This window comes from Limanda limanda, chromosome 3 (genome assembly GCF_963576545.1).
Source record: "Limanda limanda chromosome 3, fLimLim1.1, whole genome shotgun sequence".
NCBI lineage: Eukaryota > Metazoa > Chordata > Actinopteri > Pleuronectiformes > Pleuronectidae > Limanda > Limanda limanda.
In genome coordinates this window covers 22,832,926-22,855,994 of record NC_083638.1, presented here as the reverse complement: position 1 = coordinate 22,855,994, position 23,069 = coordinate 22,832,926, and the positions used below count along the sequence as shown (strand labels likewise).

The 23,069-nt window shown below is 39.7% G+C and overlaps 1 protein-coding gene across 1 annotated transcript in view; it reads left to right on the top strand.

The window, feature by feature from the left end:
- The window catches only part of tcf12 (transcription factor 12), a 69,415-nt gene that overhangs the window by 3,497 nt on the left and 42,849 nt on the right, over positions 1 to 23,069 (top strand). Inside the window, exons 4-5 of the mRNA XM_061068719.1 lie at positions 6,234 to 6,307; positions 12,688 to 12,790. Of these exons, the coding sequence (XP_060924702.1) occupies positions 6,234 to 6,307; positions 12,688 to 12,790 (177 nt within the window). The remainder of the gene's footprint in view (positions 1 to 6,233; positions 6,308 to 12,687; positions 12,791 to 23,069) is intronic.

Below are 23,069 nucleotides of genomic sequence, written 5' to 3'. Positions count from 1 at the left end.
TCATTTAGGTTACAGCCACGATTCTCATTTTTTGTTTTGAACGGCATCTCTTTCACTACGTTAACGCCTGGTCCTCATATTACTCAGGAGTTTTCGAGCCCCTTAAAAAAAAAAAATCCATGCTCGCTTCCTGATGAACATTCACAACCTATCCTTCCCTGATTCGTCACGCTCCTGTCACATGACTTTTTTCCTGAACAAACGGCATTAGCTTTGAATTATTACTTATGTCCTGCTGCAGAGTAGAGATTCAGTTTCCTGTTTATACTGGCACAGGCATGCCCAGTGTATGCGAGTGGTCGTTCGTTTTCAGGTGTGTTATAAAATATATTAGTGTGGATATATTCTTAGTGAAGTGGTGCATTGGTTAGCAGTGACCAGCAGCTGGAGCTGGTTGGTTTGTCATCAGTGGAGTCCTAAAACAAAACAAAGAAAAATGCCCTGATAACAGTTTTTGTTGTTGTCGCTGGAAGCAGCTACAGAGAGCCCCCCCGCAGCCTCACTGTGTGATCAGTTTTTAATGGTAAAATCAACTGCCAATCACAGCAGAGAGCATGCGATGCAGTCCTATGTCATTTGAGTAAATTCTACTCTGAAATTATTAACTATTTAGATAATAGTTTTGATTAAGCAAAAATAAAATCCTTAGTTGCAGTGAGATAAAAATTTGTCCCATAAATGAAAATTATTTTTTTACATTAATGCATGAGTAATAATACTCTACCTTCCTCCATTTGTGAAAATGTGATATTTTCTAAGATGGTTACACTGAGTTAATCTCATATCTTTTTAGCCCTAATGGACAATCATTTTCTGTCTGCGTTTGTGTGATTGTGTGTTTTTGTGTTATTATTTAATCTTGTTAATAGTATAACAGTCACAGGGGACGTTGACATTTTAAGCTAGAATGGCACTCAATAGAGCACATACCTCCGCAAAGGCCCAACAGTTCCCTTACCAAACCAAATTTCATCCACAACCAATCTCAGGAACCAGCAAGTATAAAAATAGTCAGGGGTGAAATCACAACCTCCTTGGCAGAGGTAATACAATTATTTAAAAAAAAAGTCCTGTATGTAACCTCCAACAAGGAGGTCACGATTTCACCTCTGTCAATGGTTTTGTTTGTTTGTTTGTCAACAGGATTACACAAAAACTACTGGATGAATTTCCACAAAACTGGATGAAAGGATGGGACATGGGCCAATAAAATAAAAAGACCAAACTCTTGTGCAGATCCGTACACAAAGGCTGATAAAGGAATTTTCTTTTGGGAATAATTTGATGGATCTTGATGAAAAAAACAAAACAAATCTGTGTTATTTAGGGCACTAGCTGATTTAATTTACAGTTTGACAATATTCAACGATATCAACTTTCTCTCTCGCTCTCTCTCTCTCTCTCTCTCTCTCTCTCTCTCTCTCTCTCTCTCTCTCTCGCCCTCTCTCTCCCTCTCTCTCACTCTCTCACTCTGAAGACAGGTTAATATAATTTTTACAGTGAAACGGAATCTGGGCTAAAACCCCATTTTACCCTCTCTGACCCCTGTTGAAAATCTTTTTCTCCACAGTGTTTATTTGTAAACATGCAGTTGATGCTTTCTCGGTTTCACCATTTGTGCTGCTCTCAGTTAATTTATACAACAAACCTTTTTTCCCCCACATAGAGCCAGAAGCTCTCTGTGAGTCACCAAAACGTGTGGTTTGGATTTGTGTACATTAACATGATAAAAATCATACATTAAAACTGGTGAGATACTGAGGCATGAACCCAATACATTTATAGATTCATGTACATTTAATACATGATTTACTTCAGGCAGCTGGTCTTGAATAATTACAAATTTCCAGGATTTCCAGGTTCCAGGTATTTTCAGGAATAAATCAGAATACAGCAAGGATGTTTGAACATAGGGAGAATACATTTATCCTGGGTCATAGGAAATAATAAGTGAATCTGTGCTGGGAATCAGGTTAACTGGTTTTTAAATGACTGATATTTCTCATTTCATTCAAGATGCTGCCTGGACCAGACGTTTTTCTCTTTTTTTCTTTTCAGCCAGAAGATACCAGAAGGATTTGGATTTTTTAGTTTTGTCAGGTGTTCATAAATGAATCTGATCTTTTTGTCCTAAGGTATTAAATAATATTTGAGAGTTTATGTTGGAAGGTTATCAAATTTGTATTTGTTAGTTGTTGTTTTACTTTGCTGTATATCCAGGGTGAAAGAGTTTAAATTACATATTGTAAATATATTATGCTTTGTATTGCTTGAATCACATGTTTTCTTTCAGAATGAATCCAGCATTTTGAGAACTTTAATATCCTTAAAGCTTCATTTCAAGATACATTTCTGTTAATCCAGGGCTCATTTGGTTTTGTCTGTAATTTTTCTGTCTGTACAATTCAACTTTCAAATGAATAAAACATCCTCAGAGGATTTTTGTGGCAAATCATAATCAGATGCAGATTTTATGAATTAATTGACAAAGAAAAACAAAAATGATGTGGGTACAAAGACATCATGAAGAAGTAACTGATGAGCATTAATAGTATTCTTAGACTGTATGTTGACTGCGTGTGATGAACAAGTTATTGTCTTGTATAGCATTAAAACAATAGTAGGATTACTACATGAATATTTAACTCACAAGCCCAAATGTATCTTAATCTTAATAAGTGAGCTGTACCACACTAAATGTGAAAACTCACCAGAGTTTGCTTTGACCAAACCATTCAGCTTCCATGTGAAAACATTTTAAATGGAGAAAATAGATGTTCTCCTCAGTGTGGGACTGAGTGTCCTGGCTTATTCAGTGGATACAGGGGTGAGGCAGCACTACTTTTAAATTATTACCCTCTGTTTGCTAAGCTGACACTTTACAATGCTTCAGCCTTTTTACAGGAACAACAGAAAATAGAAATTTCTCTACTGAAAAAACAACAACCCCGTCTTCCTGTTGGATGTGTTTTGGAATGAACTGGGGGCTTGGGAAGGGTGTAGCTGTTTTATGAATGACTCAATAGAGAGTTGTGATCGCCAACATCTGTGCTTACTCTGTCAGCCCTTCACATTCTCACCATAGGTTTACAGAAGAGTTAACTCTGTACATACTGATCAGTTGATAACACTATTCATCTTATTTTTAAGTCATTCACATTATTTACCTGACATATTGTATTATTTGCCATAGCAATAGACTTTATTTGGAGAATACTGCACAGCAGAGATCACGGTTATGATTTATGCCTGTGCTAATTGTGTTGTTTAAGGAGATGTGTTCCACTCAGCAATCGGTTTTATCGTGTGTCAAAGAGAAGCATAATTAGTGTCAGGGCTTGATGATAATACAGTTGCTCAATGTAGCTACCTACTCCTGCTAGTGTATCTTTCAATGAAGGCTTTTACATTGAGAATTTAACAGTGACAATCTTTGCTTATACAAATCTAATTGAATAAAACCCATCAGATGTTTCAATAATATTACATTTCTATATTTCCAATGAATATCCTACTAAAGGTTCCGGAATAACCACAACTGAATTGCGTTTCTAATACTCACTGGTTTAAATGTTGAGGTCAACTGTAGAAACACCTCTCTAACAGTTCAACAGCACCACAAGCTACATCCTCAAATATTACCATACAAATTTCGAGCATTGTCTACATGCATTGGGCTGAGTTAGCAGAGCTGAAACCAGCTGCCTGCTGCTGCTGGTCATATGTGACTAAAATGTGCAGCTGAAAGATGCCAAAAACCTCAGTTGATTCAGTTTATGATTCATGTGTGTGTGTCACTGCCAGCCCCTTGAAACATATTGGAATCACTGTAAAAATACAATGATGTTGATTATTGGAGCTTTGAACAAACTGTGTGAAAAGGGGGCGTGATAGTGTACTTCAGACAGACTATTGAACAGTAAAGCTTCGGGTCTCCTGATTCATTATCTTTATGCTACAGCCAGTGAATTCGTGTTTTTTTTTTTACTTTAGCTTCTTGTGTCAGTGAGTAATCTTATTGTGCTGGCTGTCTGTGCAGGGAGAAGAGAGGGGACCCTTGAGCGCTGGTAAGAGATGGTAATCAGACGAGATGACAGCCAGTGGCCCGGAGAGCAAACACGGACCATTGTTACATCCACTGCGTGAAAGGCCTCAGTTGGGCTACAATATGTCACACTGGTGTTGTCACACAAAGTAAACCCATGTGCCTTTAGGAACCCAGGCAGTAGTTACTGCAGAGGTAGTTCAATTATTGTTGCCTCCACTAGGGAGGTTCTTTATTTTCCCCTGTCCATTCATTGTTTGTTTGTAAGCAAGATTACACAAAAATTACCAAACAGAATACCACAAAACTCTGTTGGAGGATGTGTTCTGGGTCAGGGAAGAATCTATAACATTTGGTGCAGATACAGATCAGGGGGCGGGTACTGTTTCCCCCCCACTTTATCAACATTAGGGATTTTTACCATAATTTTCGTTTATATCTGGAATTTGAATGTGGTTTCTTAAGGTCACTGTTGGGCCTTTGTGAAGGTATATGCACTTTCTGAGTGCCCTGAACACAAGTATCACTGTTATGAATGAGTAGGAATGATACACCATGGTAAACCACCTCAATGACGAGTTTGAGGCAAATTAACAATATATTTTTTCCAGAAAAGGCTTTTAAGAAAGATAAATAATCGTGCTGTGTTTTAACAGCAAAACAATATGTTGATAAAATCATCTATATCTCTGTTTACTGGAGCATGAAGTCTGGTTAGAGACTCCCTGGTGAAGTATATAACTAGATTTTTGACAGAATTTTCTGAGAAAGAATGTATTGGCAGCAAGACAGTAGAAAATAAATATTTTATAAAAACACAGAATTTAAATATATATGATGTGTACAAACTGTGACAGTGATCATATACATTATCATACCACCCTTCCATCATGTCTCTGTAGCACTGCTGAAAAAATAAAACCACAAGTAGAGATTAATTAAACCCAGATAAGTCAAAAAGTTTTTGATAAATTGCTATTGTCTTTATCTAGAGCAACGTGATGAGCCATATTTGAACTTTTTGAATCAGAGTCCAGTGGTTTTGATTAATGACTACAGACTTGTGCTTTTATTAGAGTTGTTTATTCCGCCCTCGCTGCGCGGAGGCAGCTCACTGAAAATTATTTGTTAAATTACAAGGTTAAAAATATTATTTTGTTTGTGTCTTGCCATATTATTATATTCCTGAGAATACACAATATCCTTCAACCTCATATATTTTTTATTTGAAGTTGAAAGTGAACAAATGGTATTGCATTTTACTGCGACAGATGAAATTACGACAGGGACAATCAATAACTTGGACAATGTTGATGCTTCACCCGCTCTACAATTATGTCTTGTTTGTGGGGACTTTGGCTGTTTCTGCTGCACAATATTGTCTCAAACAGCAGGAACAATTGAGGCATCACATTTTTCTCCACTGACTATATCACTTAAATTAGATTGCAAAGATCAGATATTATATTTTTCAACATATGCCAGATGGTCCAGCTTTGCAGTTTGGTTGGATTTACTGATTTTATTTGTCTGTCTCATTGACTTTTTAAGCAAAAAGATTTTCTTTAACTTAAAAACAAGTTTTATTAAGTTTCAGTGTACATCAATGCCGAATCATAGTCATAAGTTCATGTTTTGTTTACAATGAGGTATACAAAAAAATGTTTATATTGGCTCATGATTCATGTTAAGCTAAATAAATGACACCATTAAAAGAGTAAAAACATGGGGGAGTTAAAAAATCACATCCCGGTTATTATGCATCTGTTTAAAACACTTGTCTCAACACCGATTTTTACACTCTGGCTTTTAAATCAGTTTAAAACCAGTAGTTGAGATTTATTTATGCAGTTTTGTCTTATTATCTTACAACTCATACTGTTTTGTTTTTCATTTGTTAATTTAATGTCCTTTCCCCCCCTCTTGGCTGTTGGTTTTATCCACTGTCCTATTTTAGCTGTACATCTATTTTTGCACAATATATTTCTGCATTGCATATAAATTGCTTTGACCTGACTTAAACGGACGACCTCTCAGAGATGATGTTTATTTTTGTGCTTCAGTTGTGTGAGTGAGTGAGTGAGTGAGTGAGAGAGGGATACAGAGAATGAAGATATGCTCCCTGGACGTTCAACTCTAAGAGTAATCTCGTCTTGCTGACTGAGTTGTGCATCTCTCGCTCTGACAGGTGTGGATGAGCGGACCAGCCAAGCATCCTGGGCCCCAGGTGGCGAGTCAAGTCCTTCCTGTGAGACCTCCCGGGTAAGATGACCCTCACCTCCCCGCCTCCGAATGGCCTTTATGCTCCACAGCACATCATTTAACACTCATTACATCAAATTGGTACAATCACAATGCCATGTTGTATGACCTGTTATAGACATATTTCTCTGTGACTATACTGATGGCATGTGGAATTGATTTTGTGGCAGAATAAAACTACTAACCTTGAACTGATATTATTGATAGATTCAGTTTCTTTATAGATATTTGTTAAAATATCTCAACTTAAGTTTAGGCTAATGGTGCTAACCATGTACCTCAAGGGACATCACTGAAAAGAGTGAATATGTTTATTGTCCCAGGGTATTTTTCTTCAGCAGTTTTTATGTGATCACCTGTTTTGCTACTGAGGAAATCATGATAAATCATCTTTTGATTGGTGCCATAACAAGCACAAATAATAGAAAACACCCCAAATTTCATCCCTGCACACTTTTGATATTTTGAAACTACATCAACTGCGTTTATTTTAATTTCTATAAATCTTAAAAAATGTGATAAGAAAGCCCACGCAACATCTTTGTATGTCTTGTTTTATACAATTTACAATCCAAACCCCCAATATATTTGGTATTTTTGTCCCTTATTAGTTCCGGAAATAGTTGCGAGTTATTTTTCTTAAAGTTTATTCAACTTATTGTTTGAGCTCTAATTAGAAGGGTTGCTGATGAGCAGGCAGCATGAGTAGTTTTAGGGTTGACAGTGATGAGACATGCCCTTAGTGACAGTGCAGCCAATTCATGATTCTTAAGACGTTTGATGGGATTTACTGACTTGTGTTTTCCCAAACCTCCAAGACTTTGGTTTGCTCCTCTGCCCGCCTCATCTTCTGTAAAATATGTTCAACCTGTTTGAAACCGCAGTGAAATATATGATGACTGAAAGCTCTGTGTTCAAATAGCTCTCCTGATCTCCCCAAGGGTTAATTGTATTTATATGCAAGTGTCAACTATCTATTTATGATGCATGTGAGGAAATGTGACCCTCTGCCCTGAAGCAGCAACTCTTAATTTGAACCAAACTCAACCAAATTATACACAGCCATATTGAAAAAATAATCATACTTCCTGTGCTAGAATTGTACAATTCTTCTTTGTTTTGTTGTACGTCCAAATTGATATTTGAAGCAAAAAAATTGTTGTCTTGCACTTAATTGTGCACTCTGCAGGGAAGGTCAGCAACTGAGCAATTAGTTCAATACATCAGGCTGTAAAATGGCATTTTGTTAAAGATCACAGAAAATAAGAATTTCATTAGAAACTTGTCTTTGGTCGCCTTGAAACTGACAAACATATACATTTGAGTTAGACATGAATTGTAATTTCAATATTCAGATTTTAGGGGTAGTTATCCTGGTCATAGTTATTTTCTAGTGTGATCTATTTGTATAATGATAATTTAAAAAGGCTGCTCCTCTGTGTTTGAGTTTAAGTGAGAAGATCTCACTGTTTGTTTGAGCAAGTGTGAACAGCTCTCCCCCCTGTTTGTTTGTCCCTCACACATTGGTTGTTCTTGATGCCCTGTATGAATTTCATATAATGTCAATCTCCTGTCACTTTCTATTAGACCACAGCTAAATGTCAAAGCCACTCGGGCGCAGTTACCTTGTTTATTCCTCTGTGCCCTTCCCGAATGAACATCTACAGGCTATGGTAACATAGGCAGCTTGATTTGAATTATAAGACTGAGACGCTTGAGATATCTTGGCTCCAGGTGCATATAAATGAGTGTTTCTGACATTGCAAGGCACAGCACCAGCCAGCAGACAGCTGTTTGCGTCTCCATAAAGCGTGCACACAAACACTCCCATGCCACTCTCTCCACACTAACACACAGCTGTGGACGTGCCACGTATGGATACAGACTTGATTTATATAACCTTTAATATATTATATATTTATTCTGCTCTGAGAAGTGAGTGACATCTCTCTTGAACCTCAGTAGCCTACAATCGGTAAAAGGATTTCAAAATGTATTTACATTTTTTGATATACTTAACCATGTGAATGTTGGCACAATGATATTCGGAGAAATTAGCATGTTCCAGTTATAGATGACAATCAATCATTGATGATCATTAAGTATTCCAGTCATTCATCAGTGAGTGAGTAAAAAGTAATTAGGGTCATTAGGGATGAAGACAAATCTGTGGCAAATTAAAAAGAGTGAAAAATAAAATAATTATCTAATAGCAGAATTACGTGATGAAAAATGGCTCAATGTATCCTTTTATTAAACCCAAATGTTTAACTTAGAATATGTGTTCTTTGGTAAAGAAGCGTCGAGCCCTGGAGCAAGTTTATCTGATTACTGACGTAGAATTCCTTCTCTCTCTCTTCGCAACTAGACACATAGTTAGTTAGTTCCACTTTGTCCTCTTATTGAAGTCGTTACATTGACATGGGCCTAAGAGAATTACCTTGAAACTTGTGTGTAGTGCTGCCTGACTGTCTCAAAAACACACAAGTTCCTTTGAGCTGACCATTGGGAACCAGTTGTCAAATGGAACTAGTTCTGGATTCCTATCCCTCTCTAAATCTAAGTCCAGTTGGTCTGGCAACAGCTCTTCTTGGATATGTGCGTTCCTAGGATTTTAAGACGCCTACTGTGTTGACAAGACCGAAAATAACTTTTTTTAACCTCCCAGAATTTCTCGCAACAATCTTGCACTGTTGAATAGATTCCAGTGTGTTAAAGCTTCATAACTTTGCCCATGGCAAAAAAAATGTTTTTAAAAGTGACTAGTTTAATTTCTTTCTTTTTTTGTTGAACAAGAATGTTCTGATTGAAAAAAGAGAGCTACTTTCTGAAATGTCTGGGTTTGTGCCGTATTCCCTGTATTTGTCCAAGGTCCTTGGAAGAAAGTGCTTCATCTCTCAGTCTGTTACAGGGGGAATTCAGTCTTGTCCCTGAGCTTGTTTGAACTGCTCCACTACGAGTGTGTGAGCAGTCGACTGTGAACAGTCCTGAGCTCTGCCGTGCTGACCTTGGCTCCCAGCCAGCCGCTGTATCCTGGGCAGCTGTGGCTGTAGGCTGGCGGTCTGACAGTCAGGGCTGTGCCCACCGTCACCACACTGCAACCCCCACTTCCCCAGTGCCCTGCCCCGGCTTGATACTCGACCTCACACACATCCATCATGAGCATATCATAGCTTTCCAAGCTGCCACATGCAGCCACAGGTTCACCTGGGATGCAGCATGGAGTGTGGAAGAGATGACTTTTAAACACTGTGGCGAGGGATTGGGGGACAGGGCGTGAGCTCCGGCCTGCATGCTGCCAGGGGTGATTTGACAGTTTTCTAGCCAGTAGTACTAATGTCGCCCCGTGGCAGCAATGACAGCGTGTGTTAGTGTCTCACAGAGATGTAGGCCACCAGGGTTTGGGAATGATGAGGGATCTGTGATTGATGATCTTATGTTCCAGGAGGAGCAAACACAGTGTGGTTACATTGACACACAAACATGAACTGTGAACCTGGATTGACCATTACCCCCTTGCACTTTTTCTTACTCTGCTAACCTGCCCTGTTAGCCGTAATTATAACAATTGAAGAAAGCTCGAAGTGTTGTTTACCCAGGTGCTTTCTAAGATTTATTGCAATAACAATTCCTTGATAATTTTGGGAAATACTTTTATTGTTTTTTATGGCACAGACTTAGATGATGATATCAACACCACTCTCATTTCTTTCCTCTAAATATTAGGACACATTAAGTTAGCTCAAACAGCTACTTCTGAAGCAGCGTTGGGGATCCTTTTTCCTCTCAAAGGCCATTTCAATTTTTATAACATCCTCTGTGGGCCATACTAAATTATTGAACACATATCACACTAACCTCTCTAATGTGATGGCTGGGATGATTTTGCTGATATCGGGCGGTAGGGACGATGATGCTTCTCACAGCTGGTTTTACAAAGACTGGATTTCCTCCCTACTATAAAAGTAATTGACAACAGTGCCCTTTCTTTCAGTGTCCCTCCGTGTGTTTTTTTTATATCTCAAGAAAATTTATCTTGAAAAGCGCAACATTCAGCATCTCCTTTTGTTTTCTTGATAGTCTCTATAGATGCTTGTCAGTCACGACACTTAACAACTACATATGTTTTTCGTTTCACCCTGACTGTGACTTGATGGTAACTTAAACTGAGCTTATCTGTGTTTTTTATCTTTGGGCAGAATAAGGACAATTGTCTCCTTCTGCTTTGATGCTTTATGCTTAGCTAATCTAACATATTCATCATATTTAATGGACCATATAAGAGGGTATCAACCCTTTTTATATAACCATTGCCAAAATATATGTGTTTACCAGAACTTTTAACTATTCTTTGATGGTTTCAGTGTGACGCACTTTCCTCGTTTCAATGTAGAACAGAGGAAATGTCTTTTGCTTGCGTAGGTTAGGTGTGTATGTATAAGTCTGTGTGTGTGTGAGTATGTGGTAGTGCTTCTCACGGGGCCGTTGTTGTTATTGAGTCTGTTCATGGTGTGATTAACAGTGTGTGCGGCCTGGCAGGAGCACAATAGGGAATCTCTGAGGATTCCCTCGACACAGCACAGCACTCCACTGCCTTTGAAATTACTCCATCACCATCCACTCACGAAAAAAAAGAGGGATAATAAGATTTACTTTTTTTTTTACTGTATGTTGAATGCAAAGGGTATGAGTTGGAGAAAATAGCTTTATAGAAATGCAAGCCCACTGCTGCTTGGTCTCTCTGGTGGGAGTTAATGTAGTTTGGGGAGATGTATTTGACTGGAGCACAGTAGGATTTTCACAGGGCTTGGGATTAGCACTGTAACGGAATATCTTTTATTACATGGGACCCAGAGTTTTCAAAAACCATACTGTGACCGATATTTAGACCTAAGCCCTGGAAGCTGATAACTGTCATGAAAAGGCACTGTTAAGCTGCAGGAGAAAAAGGCAATTTTTTTAAGCTGCAGGTACCTGGGAATGATGCAGGATTGCATCTCTCTGTTTCTTCCTCCTCTACAAAACGATGTTGTCTTATGAACCATGTGCAAGAGATGGCATAGAAACCTGTTATCATTAGATAAAATGGTAGAACCCAAAAGAAATCTTGACAGTAATAATACTGGTTTGGATGCTTGTTTTAAAGATGTTTTTTAACAAAGACAAAAAGGATTCAGGTTCAGCTCTTTTTTGGATCAAGACATATTTGAAAATGTTAACAGCACTTATTTGTGGACGACTAGTTGTGAAAATAGAGTTCACATAAATAGACATTGTTTGAGCTGAATTTACAAATTTACTTATTGGCTATGGAATATTTTTTACAGAGAAAATAGCCATGAAGTGAGCTTTGCATCAACCGACATCTTGTTGGAAAACACTTAATCATCTATACAGCAGCTACATTTGGCATGGTACATTGGCACGTAAGCCGATAATGTTGTGTGAAACTGTGATTGGTTGTTGTCCTTATGTAGATCGTGCCAGCCCCAGGCATCAGGTATTCCCACCATCAACCAGTAAAGCAACGCATACATGTGAGTGCTCAGTCAGAGAGTGTGTGGGAGATGTCATTCCTCTTACCCAGAGGCCTCCTAATCAGCTGGAAACGATCAAATTAACAAATAGATAAACATGTTGTCTCGTGACATAGATGCCCTGTGGATAAAAAACAGGGATGAATACAAGGTGTTCCAGGCACTTGATGAGGAGGGTTGTCTGTGAGACAGATGGACTTCCTGTGATAGAGACTTTGGCCTTTCAGTCGAAGCCTCCCAGATCTCGTGAATATCAAACATGTTTGATATTTACGATAATCGTCTCTGCCAAAAACCCACAATAGCCAATGATAAAAAGCTGACCGGATGTTGAGTACTTGTACAGTTGCAAAATAAAAGCAACAATAAATTATCTAACTCACCTGCAGCTCGTGCTACAAAAGCTTATTACGCTCTCTCAGCCATGATTTCATCTGTAGTGTTTTTTTCATTCTTTTATTTTTGACTGCAAAACAGAGCACAGGACGTCGGCCCTCCTCCACAGAGACGACTTTATTTTTTTTAAAGAAAATATAGAAGCATGAATGTAGCCTAAGCAAACTTTTAACATGCACAGAAACCTACATGCCATTCAAGGAAAGGGAAAAACCTGACAATCATATAGGTCCTTTAAAATTAAACAATCTAAATACCAGTTACAAACACAAAGATCTTGATTTTTTTTTCTTTTAATTTCTTTGAGCAATTATGCACAAGAGATTGGACAGTTTATTGGCATAGGCGACCATTTGTGCTCTCCTCTTCCTAATTAGTGGTGTGTCAGAGCACTCAATTAGTGAAGTTGCCCAATAAAGTGGCTAATATTCTGATCTCTTCCCCCAGGGTTTCGCAGACAGCCCTCATTACGGCGATCATTTGAGTGACAGTCGATTAGTGTCCCATGAAGGATTGTCTCCAACACCTTTTATGAACTCGAACGTAATGGGTAAGTAAATGATTCTCCTCAGTTCTCCTGTCACATGCCCTTTGGTAGTGGATATATATATAAAAAAATGTTTGTCTGATTGAGGTTAAGGCACTTCATACATCTAGAAGTAGTACCACTGAAATACTTACCAGGCTACAAAGCAGTTTTGATCAGCTCCTGCTGTCTTTATTCTCTCCCTCAATCCTCCTCCTCTTTCTATATCTCCCTCTTCCTCCTCCTGCGATGACCCTCCCCCAGGCTAGAAGTCACGCCATCAGTGTAGCTTTCCGTCATAAGAAGCTGTCTCCGAGACATCAAAACTGCCCTCAGCATCTTCAATTGGCAGCAGGGCTTTGTGTTTTTTTAGTTGCAAAGATAAACAGACAGTTGTATCAAACATTATCTCACTGAAACATCAAACATTTGGAATTTCATTTAGATAATTTCATTTTTTTTTGTAGTCTTTTCCTTTGGATTTGTAAAATCAGGCTTTAGTCCACGTCCCTTGATTTTTGTGTTTTGAACATCATTTTTAGAACAATTTATTATATTGTTTGACAGATCGGTGATTTTTAACCTTTGTCATCTGATATGCACACAAAGCCCTATCATAGTAGTTAAATTCCCCTGTTATCAACACAACTCGCCAGGTTCCAAGGGTGTTATACTTCAAACTGGACGTTATGTAACACTATTAATTGTATCAAAGTAAATTTAGCTAATTTAAAGGGTTCCTCTATCCAGTACAGTAGGTGTGGTGAAGTAGCAGAAGCTGGATGTTTCAGCTGTCTATCAATCACAATCAGTTTTGTATTTTATTGTTTTTTGCGACAAAGATCAGCCTCACACAACTACATACTCTTATTACCGACTGGCAAATTGTTATTCCATCGTAACATTAGAACTGGCCTCATTGCGATGTGTAACCAGTCAACAGTTTTATGGCTAAGATCATTAAGTTAAGCTCATTACATAAGGACCCTGGAGACTGGTTTCCAAGCAAAGTGATTAGTTCATGAATGGGCGCTCCTGAATTCTTGTAGTTGATCACGTGACTGTTTTACATAAAGTGTGTATCTCTCCCCGCGTTAACTGCGTCTGTAATTGGGCGAATGAGCTGCAGAATATGGATGCGATCTGATGCAGTGATATGTCAGATGTTGACAGCATGATTGTAAACTGGAATTGCTTGTGCTTATCTCAACCGTGGAATTCAAGATGAGTCTGGCCTCATTCACTATTTTTTTCAACAGTAATATCTGGGCGTTATATGGGTTTATGAAGTTTTCAGCACCTTCATTGAATCATGTCTGGAGGGTTATTCCTCATCAATGAACAATCCCACAACCATGATGTTTAGAGGTAGAGCCTCAATTTGTCTGGTTGTAGGGATGGTAACAGTCCCCCATGACCCTCAAAGAATAAGCAGTATATCTCATAAATGGATAGAGGGTGGATAGAAGTAGTAATGGTTGAATCAGTCTGTCTCTACAAGTTCTGAACTGCTGTCTGTGGGATTTCAAGTCAGGCTTCGTTTCAACATACCGATTTGTTTCGGTAATTCTGAGTTGGCCAACAGTCCTCATGTCAGGTGTGCGAAACTCTTGAGCAAATGGCTAGCCTGAGAAACGTACCCAGATCGTTAACTCACTCTAACGGACAATCAAATATTGCTAAGTGGATGGCTTGTGGCCAAGGCACAGACTACAACTTAAGAGAGATTGCATTAAAGTGGTGTAATCACTGGTTTACTTGGCTGAAAGGTGAGTCAGAGAGCTTTGTCTCAGTGATGTCCTCCACTGTTAATTCATCGTGCTGAGTCGGCCCAAACTGCTGCTGTGAGGTCTGACCAGAGACTGTAAGTGAATCATGTCAGAGGAACAGTATCCCAGAAATTATGGACAATGAAAGGCTGCAGACGTTCAGAGAAGACGCAGAGGAGGCAGCAGTTTGCTTATTCGTCCAAGCTGGGTATTGTTCTTCACCGCTGTCTGGGTCTGAGCAAAATAACTAAACAACACATTGAATGATTTCACCGATCTTATTACTTAGGAGGGTTTCTCTAGCGTAGATGATGATCAACTGTCAAGGTCAAGATCAACAGAAATATTGTGTAAGATAAACTGAAGCTGATATCATAAGATCACCCGCATATTATAATACATTGTTAGTAACGTCATTTATCTCTGCATCATATGGGACTACATACACAACCCAGGACTTTTTTGGATAGAAAATAATTTGAAGTCAGACAATTACATTATATCATGTAGTAATGCATTAAGTTTGCTACCAATACAATTTGAGACACAAGCTAAATCTTATTTAGCTGGTATGAATGTCATGATGATGCTATTATGAAATTACATTATTACAACATTAAAACTTATGGAAATGTTAAGTCCAGTTTATCAGCAGAGGGGATCTAAACAGCTTTGTTATAGAAAATGCAGCACAGACAAGGATTTTCGTAGAGGAAAGATATCTGACAAAAAAAATTGTTTCGCTATTACAAAGAATATCAGTCTTCATTGTTGTCAAGTAATTTCTCTCCTGTTGCCCATTCACTGAGCTGAACAGTCTCGGCTTCACCAAATAGCTGCAAATTTAATTTAATGGTATTTTAAGATCTCTAGAGTTTGAAGACAATGAGGACCATCAATCTGGAGGAAAAGAGCGCTCATCTGATTAAGAAAAAACAGGCCACTCCACTGCACTATCCGCGGTGAACGTCTGATCTCTGCAACCGCTGCAGAATACGCTGCTGCTGTTTCATGTGTCCACCAAATGTCAAAATAACAGTAATATTGCACATCAAAGAAACCAGAGACAAACAAAAGCCGACCATGTTTTATGTCATGTTCTAACCTTGTGTAATCATGAGTTGCATGTGGTTGAAATTGGTTCTGCATGTTGAAGAGAAAGTACTGACGTATATTTCATGGATTTTATTATATGGCCCGGAATTTTTGATTCTAACCAAATTTGTCAATCATGAAGAAATCTTACCCCTCCATACTTTATAACCTTCGAGATGTAAACTTCCTCAATAGTGTAAATCTGACTTTAATAATAAGTGCTCTCTAGACACATTGGAACAATAGGCCTCTGTACAAGAGATACTGCAACTATATCTGATTACAAAACACACTGTTTAGTTTTGTGCAAATGTACAGCAAACACACTGTGTTGTACCACATGCAGCATGAGGTGCAGTGTAAATACGTCATCTACCGTCTGTATTTCTAAATGTTCACAGAATCAAATGAATCACATTGTGCAGGAAGTCCTTTTTACGCAGTGAGAGAATGAAAAACATTTATCATATCAGTTTGCTTGCACTTCAATAAACATTGCCCTTGGAGATACATGTTGATTAGAAAATGTCAGGAATAGGTTCTGTGACTTTGAGTCTGAGGTGAATTTAAACAGTCACAGTGCGTATTGGATAGCAGCCTTCTTTTTACATAAACTTGCATCAACTGAAAAATCACCCCATTTACATGTCTGATTATATGTTTTTCACCATGAACATTAGCTATGCCTCGAACAAGTCATTATAAAACAGATTAGACCTGTGAAATGGCACCGTCTTATCCCGGTCTCACAGGAGAAGTGCATGGGGATTTGAGGCTGAAGAATGGGGGGTTTTGGTTGAATGCCGGGGAGCAACTGACTGCTTAACGATGACTATGTCCCCCTGGGGGCCGGCTCCCATGTTAGAGCATTGCATGGATCAGCTGGTCTGGGTCTCACGTGCGTCCAAGCCCCACCCCCTCTGGCTACAATCCTCTTACTAACTCTCACGCCATCCACTAGCATACTGCCCGACAGGTGGTAGGTGGCCGCCGCATTGTTTATACTGGTCCAACTTATTCAGTCTCAGCCAGGTGAGTCCTTTTGACTCAACTGCTCGTCACATGTGAGGAAAGTGGCTACAGTCTGCTGACCTGTCATTGGTAGAGATTTGTGGCTATATGATGTGTGATTCCCATAGACTAGCAAAGACTATTGATAGTATTGATTGTCACACAGATTTGATGACCATTTGCTTGATAATGAATTACAGTAGTTCATTTGAAGGATTGTTTGTTTACCTTAATAGACACAATTATGTCTGTTTCAAATTATTTCTAGAACATTTCGGTACTAGTAGGGCTTTTCTTTTCAATGTGAGAGTTAGGCTGAATATTTCACTTTTAGGAAGTGCCCGGTCCTTTGAGTTCTGTGTTTTAATTTCCGTCATGTTCTTGTGGCTCTTGCGTTTCATTATCTGTCATTTTTAAAAATATTATAAATGGTGTTTTTCTGTACAGTCCTGTACTCCTATAAAGAAGCTGCCTCACATTAAACTAATATATGTGACTCCTGACAACTCAGTCAGTCTCATTAGACTCCATTACTTGGAGAGATTGGCCTGTAGTGTCTGGTGGTTTAGGTAATTTTGAGATGAGACACACCACATAAAAGTTTCTAGCCATCAATTATGTATTTTTTTTTTGCTGTTAATAAATCCAATGATTTGATTGATAGGTGGTAACCACAGTTACTCATTTATATACACTGTCCTACCTAGTCTTTCATTTGAGCAGTTACAACACCATTGCCTGTCTTTTATTTAGGATAAATGAGCATACAGCTTTGAGGTAAAGTTAGCTTTGTGGTAGTTTGGACAGTTCTGATGATGTTACTTTAACTAAATCTGTAATTTTTACGACATTCTTGAATGTATTTGGCAATTTCAATTATCATCGAATTAGTCTTAAGGATGTGACGATCATTTATGACTTGAAACTACGAGGTAGTTGGGATCTTACACAAAAATTATTTTATCCTGCAACAATTATCTTTTTAAACATACTCAGTTGTTGTACCTGATTTTCTCATGTACCTGTGCAGCTGATAAGTTCAATGAGTGTAATTCACTCAACCTCGCTTCCTTCTCCATGTGACTCAAGGCTTCTGTAGGTCTTGCGGTGGAGGGTTGTTAGCCAACAGCCCATAGCCCTGACAAGGGATGGTTAGATTTAATTACCTGCTGAGATTTTTTCTTGTGGTGTCAGCTCGATGAGGAGAAATCAGTGGGGGATGTTGATTTCAAGCAATCTGGGCAATTACCAGGTGATGAGCTACATTTGAGAGAGCTGCACCCTGCTCCTTTATTTCTAGCTGTATTGTGATTGTAGATTTGTTTGTGTGTGTGTATCCGCTTCTTAATGTTTGCTTTTTGTCATTATTGACTTAATGGACTGGTACTGATTTCCACCAAGTGTTGAAAGCATTTTGGTTCTCAGACCTTACTTCATATAAAGCTTTGAAGTCACTGGGATGATTAGTAAGACAGGTATGATGTTGCTGTTCACTATGTTATGATACATTTCTCTCTCCTTGATACCGATTCTGATGCCTGGACTTTGCACATCAACCGATACCAAGTACCGATCTGTAAAGAAATAACAACTTAGAAAATGGATTTTAACAGCAGTATCCTACCAACCCTGTATGGAAGTGATGATTGCTATCACATACATGTATACATATATAGAATGAATGCTTTTTATTATTATCTGAGGGTTAGTGTTATAGGGTTTGACAGTAATGACTGAAAAATAATACAGATAAATATATCTAGGAATACACAGCAATTACGTGCTTTCAAAAATTGCTGATGTTTATCTAACTCTGGCTACACTACCAGAAATCACTTCTTCTCCACAGCCCAAAAGACAGTCCCTTCGATAAAGCAGTGTACTGACCATGTTAATAACTTTTTGCTTAAGATGTATTCAAAAACTAAGATGGGTTTGATGTTGCCTCTAGCTTGGTAGCTATGGTGACGACTGCTTTGCATCAGCTCTTTCCAGTCATTTGCCTAAGGACGTGATATCCCAACTGCTGAGTTGGGATATTGGGCTCACGTTCCTCTGGTGTGCTCCATGCATATCACTCATCCAGCTTTAGCCCTGCATAAAAATTAATCAGCTTAATGATGTCATCAACCCACGCATACAGCCGCATGCACCCTGCCCCCACCAGCCCATCATCCCTGTGACTACCTGAGTGGGATCGAGATGTTAGTTCAATTGCTGCCCTGTCACAGGCTTGTCTAAACAAAACATTTGAAATAAGGACGAGCTATTGATGTTTAACATCTAAACATTTTTTTTTGTTTTCCAAAGACAAAATTCCCCTCAGAGCTGGAGGATTTTAATGTTTTGTTGTTCTGTTACAAATTAACAACTTGAGAACATAACAACAAACATATAAGTAAAATCAAAGAACAGCCAAACAATCTACTGAGGCTTCTGAAATGTTAGTGGCCTCGACAAGAAGTGAATTTTCCCTCTTTGAACTCTGTTCTCCTAAGAGATACAGTTCCACTGATAATCGCTGATTAATATGCAGTCTCCACATTCCGGTCGTTGACTGTGCGTCGCGCAAAGTGTATCCAGCATTTTTGCATTATAGTCTTTTTGTATGATCTGACATTTTTGTAGCTTTAGTGACATATATGATAATGATAATGAAGTTTCTTTCCTCCAGTTAAGTTGTGCCAGTACATATTTGAAAATACTTGAAAATACATTATGCAACCACTCTGCGTTGCATATGGCGTTGGGTGAACCAATCTCTTCCAGGCTTTCACTTTTCCATATCTAATCGTTCCTCAAGGCTTTCTGTCAAGTGTCAAATCCCACATCACACTGGCATCCCCATTGTGTTTTTACTGGGGCAGGTGTCATGTGCTAATGCTCGGTCCCATGGGAGATCCTCCTCAGACCCCGGCTGCGATTGTAGCCAGGTGCTGTTCAGGTGTGTTTCCACTGCTGTGTGGGTCACAGGTGCTGCCAATGGTGCTCCCTCTTCCCACTCTCCCTGTGATTTACACACACGCTTACACAAACCCACACTATACTGTTAGCTTTCCCTGTTAGAGCTGAATACGCTGAACACAAAATTAACTCCAACAATTGTTTTGCAGGGATCATCTTATCAACAGTGATCCCTGCAAACTGTACATATATATATATATAAATATATATATATATATCCACTGCACATATGACAAGAGCAGAGGGAAGAGATGGGAAGAAGAAGCTTGGTGCAGTACAGTTTAGTGGATGTAGCTGGTCATTATGCAGAGCTGCAGGGTGCGCTTATCTATTACTGCGGTCAGTGGAGCATGAAGAGCTGAAGACGAGCTGAAAGGGGCGCAAATCCTTTTTCTCTTTTCCCATGCCGCCCACATCTCCCCACTCATCCGAGCCCTCCTTGCCCTCATCTCTCTCTCAGCCCGTCGTGGCCCTGGCTGGCCCCTGCCTTGTCATCCTGAGGCCCTGGCCCCCAGCATGCGACTGGTGAGGCTGCCCAGCTGCAGAGGATCAGCTGTAGCCTCAGTAGGCCTGGAGGGCTGTCTCTCTTAAGAGGAATAAGAAAGGCTTGTGCACGGCCAAGGTACGAGGACACAAGTCTCGAGGAACTAGCTGCAAGGGGTCAGAGCCCCGAGACTGTATTCATAATAAGTGTAAAGATGTCTTCATGTAGCATGTTTCTGTCACTTCACTGCAGTTCGTGCGAGAGAATGATTGTTATGCATGTTGAGGTGGCAAGACTGAGGACAGGCAGCTTTGATGGTCAAAAGGCCTCAAGTGACTTGTGCATTTCTACAGTTGGTGTCTGCAAATGTTTGCACCACATGAAGAGTTCATTTAAGGTTTAAAAATAAACATATCCAAAGTCTGTGGTTAAGACCCATTTTGCCTTTTTGTTTTTTTTAAATCTCACTATCTTCTACTATCTCTTCTCTCGTTTCCTTCTCACCTCCTGGTTCCTTTAGCTGATGACAAGAATAACATGATTCGTGATTTACAAGTGCAAAGCTAAAAGGAGATGATCCATTCAGAGGAATCCCTTTTAGCGGAACAGTTAACCTCGGCTGACTTAAGCCCTTGATGTTGCTTTGCTAATAATGCTGAGTAAACAAAGCTAAACTTGGTGTGTAATTTAGATGGTATCACACACTATTAATTTGGATGGCTGGACACGAGCTAACTGGATTTGAACATTAAGTCATGGTTATTTTGCAAGATATTATAATTACATAGAGCATTTTACCTGCAGCGGTCATCATGTCGAATCGCTACGTCTGTTTGTAAAGCATTCAACAGTTTATGTCTACCCCATTTGTTTTAAGTGGGGTCCTGAATATACTACGGTTGAAGGGGTGTTTGGAGGGCTAGATGCCCACTACCCCTACTTCATATAGAGAAATGGGACAACACTACCCCTTCGTGGCCACGTGCAAAACGAAGGGGTAGGGCTAAGGGGTGAATTGGGACAGGATATAAGAATGCAGCGGCCTGCTTGTGTAACTTACAAAGGAGAACAACCTCCCGGCAGATTTCAGTAAAATCCCCCCAGGAGAATCCTTGTATGAAGCCAGCCATTCTAGTCCTCCTTCCCTCCTTCCTTCCTTGCTTCCTTTCCTTTTTTAAACCAAGTGCTACAGGAGAATGCATATTATTAACCCCTGATTGACAGGACGTTTGAAACATTGTCAAATTAGGTTGTAGGTGAACATTGAAAGTTTCAAATCAGATTTTGAGGGCCTCTGGAGATGAGCCACAGAAATCCTGGCTCTCAGTTGCTGGTTAATTCTCATGCCCACCACTCCCTACTCCCTCCTCCAATTTCCCCCCCACAGTCACAACTGCACATATAATATTGCTCTCTTCTCTTGCTGGACTCCAGAGGATTGTGATTGGGGCGGTTGTGGCTGAGGAGGAACAGCGGTTGTGCCATGCCCAAGTGTCCTTGGGAAAGATACTGAACCCCAAATTGTCCCTAAAAAAAAATAAGTGCTAGATGCACTTTATGAATGTGTGTGAATGGCAAAAAACTGTACTTTAAAGTGCTTTGAGTGGCCATCAAGACTAGAAAAGAGATATATAAGTACACACCATTTAGAATGCAAACATTTGTTTCGCCTTTACTCCCACTTGACGATGCCTGACATTTTCTCCTGCGCTGGCACAGCCCTGAGAGTGGGAAGTGTGGGAAGTGCAGAGACAAACACGGCTCTGTGAGACTTGTTTCTCCACTGCCAGGAATATGGGGGTGGGAAGGTACTTTTTTGTCAACTTGAAATAAAATAATCTCTTAAATGGCTGCCACAGTTTTTGCCCACATACAAGACCATGCCCCCGGAGCTCCCTCATCGCATGATCTATCCTCTTCACGCAGCTTTGGTGTTTTATTTAGTGCAGGCTTGTGTTCTTTAACTGAAGAAGGAAATATGCCCCCAGTGCTTGGAGCTGGATCTGCATTCCTGGCCCATATGTGTATCCTTCCTTGTCCTTCACCTCGGCTCTTTGTTGTTTCACCGCTCAACAGTTGTTTGGCATCTAATACCAAACATCTACTCGTACTTTGATGTTACACACTGACTTCATTCTAAAACCCAACCGGGGGGGGGCAATTGTTCTTCTTGTTAAATGCACTCTTGTTCTCCCGGACAGTTGCTCTTGCAACCTGACAGGGATGATGGCAGGAAGCTCACATGTGAATGTGTGTGATGAGTGGGGGGGGGTAGGTTCCTACCTAAGCAGCATCCATTACAGTGTTGGTGTTCACATGGTGGGAGAGGTTATTAGGCAGCTCATCGCATTTCTCCTCTGAGAGAATGGATGTGTGATTATGAAGTCATCAGCCATGAACCAGTGAGGCTGCGAAGAAGCACCCCTCCTCATGGGTCCTCAGGGTGCCATTGATTGGTGACCATGTGTTTGTGCCTGATAGACTGTGAAATGGTGTGTTGCTGCACGGCTGTGTCACACCTGCGTCCCACCGAGGTGATTGATTGGTTTGGTCATGTGGAATGTTCCCATCTGGTCCGCAGTAATGCATTTTTTTCCTCATTTGTGAATAACAAGCACTGGCAGGAGAATAGTTGGGCGAGGAAAAAAGGCAAAGGCCAAGCGAAAACATTTTCCCCTTTCCCTTTTTAGCGAGTTAGAAAAAAATCAAATAGACCGAGCCATGGCACCTGATTATCCCGGGAGGGGATACATGTGATCCACATCTCCTCTCGCACACAGAGGTGGATTTTAGGACAAACTGTTGGGCAGCAGCTCCTGATTTTCACTCATATCTTGAGGGCTTAAAAAACGTGTTGTACAATGAGTGATTTAAACACCATTTCTTAATTTCTTGTCTTAAAGCAAGAGAGGTAACCTTTCTAGCCCCAGTGTTTCTCATCCCTGTTTTCCTCCTTTGATTTCTCTTTCTTTCTTGATCC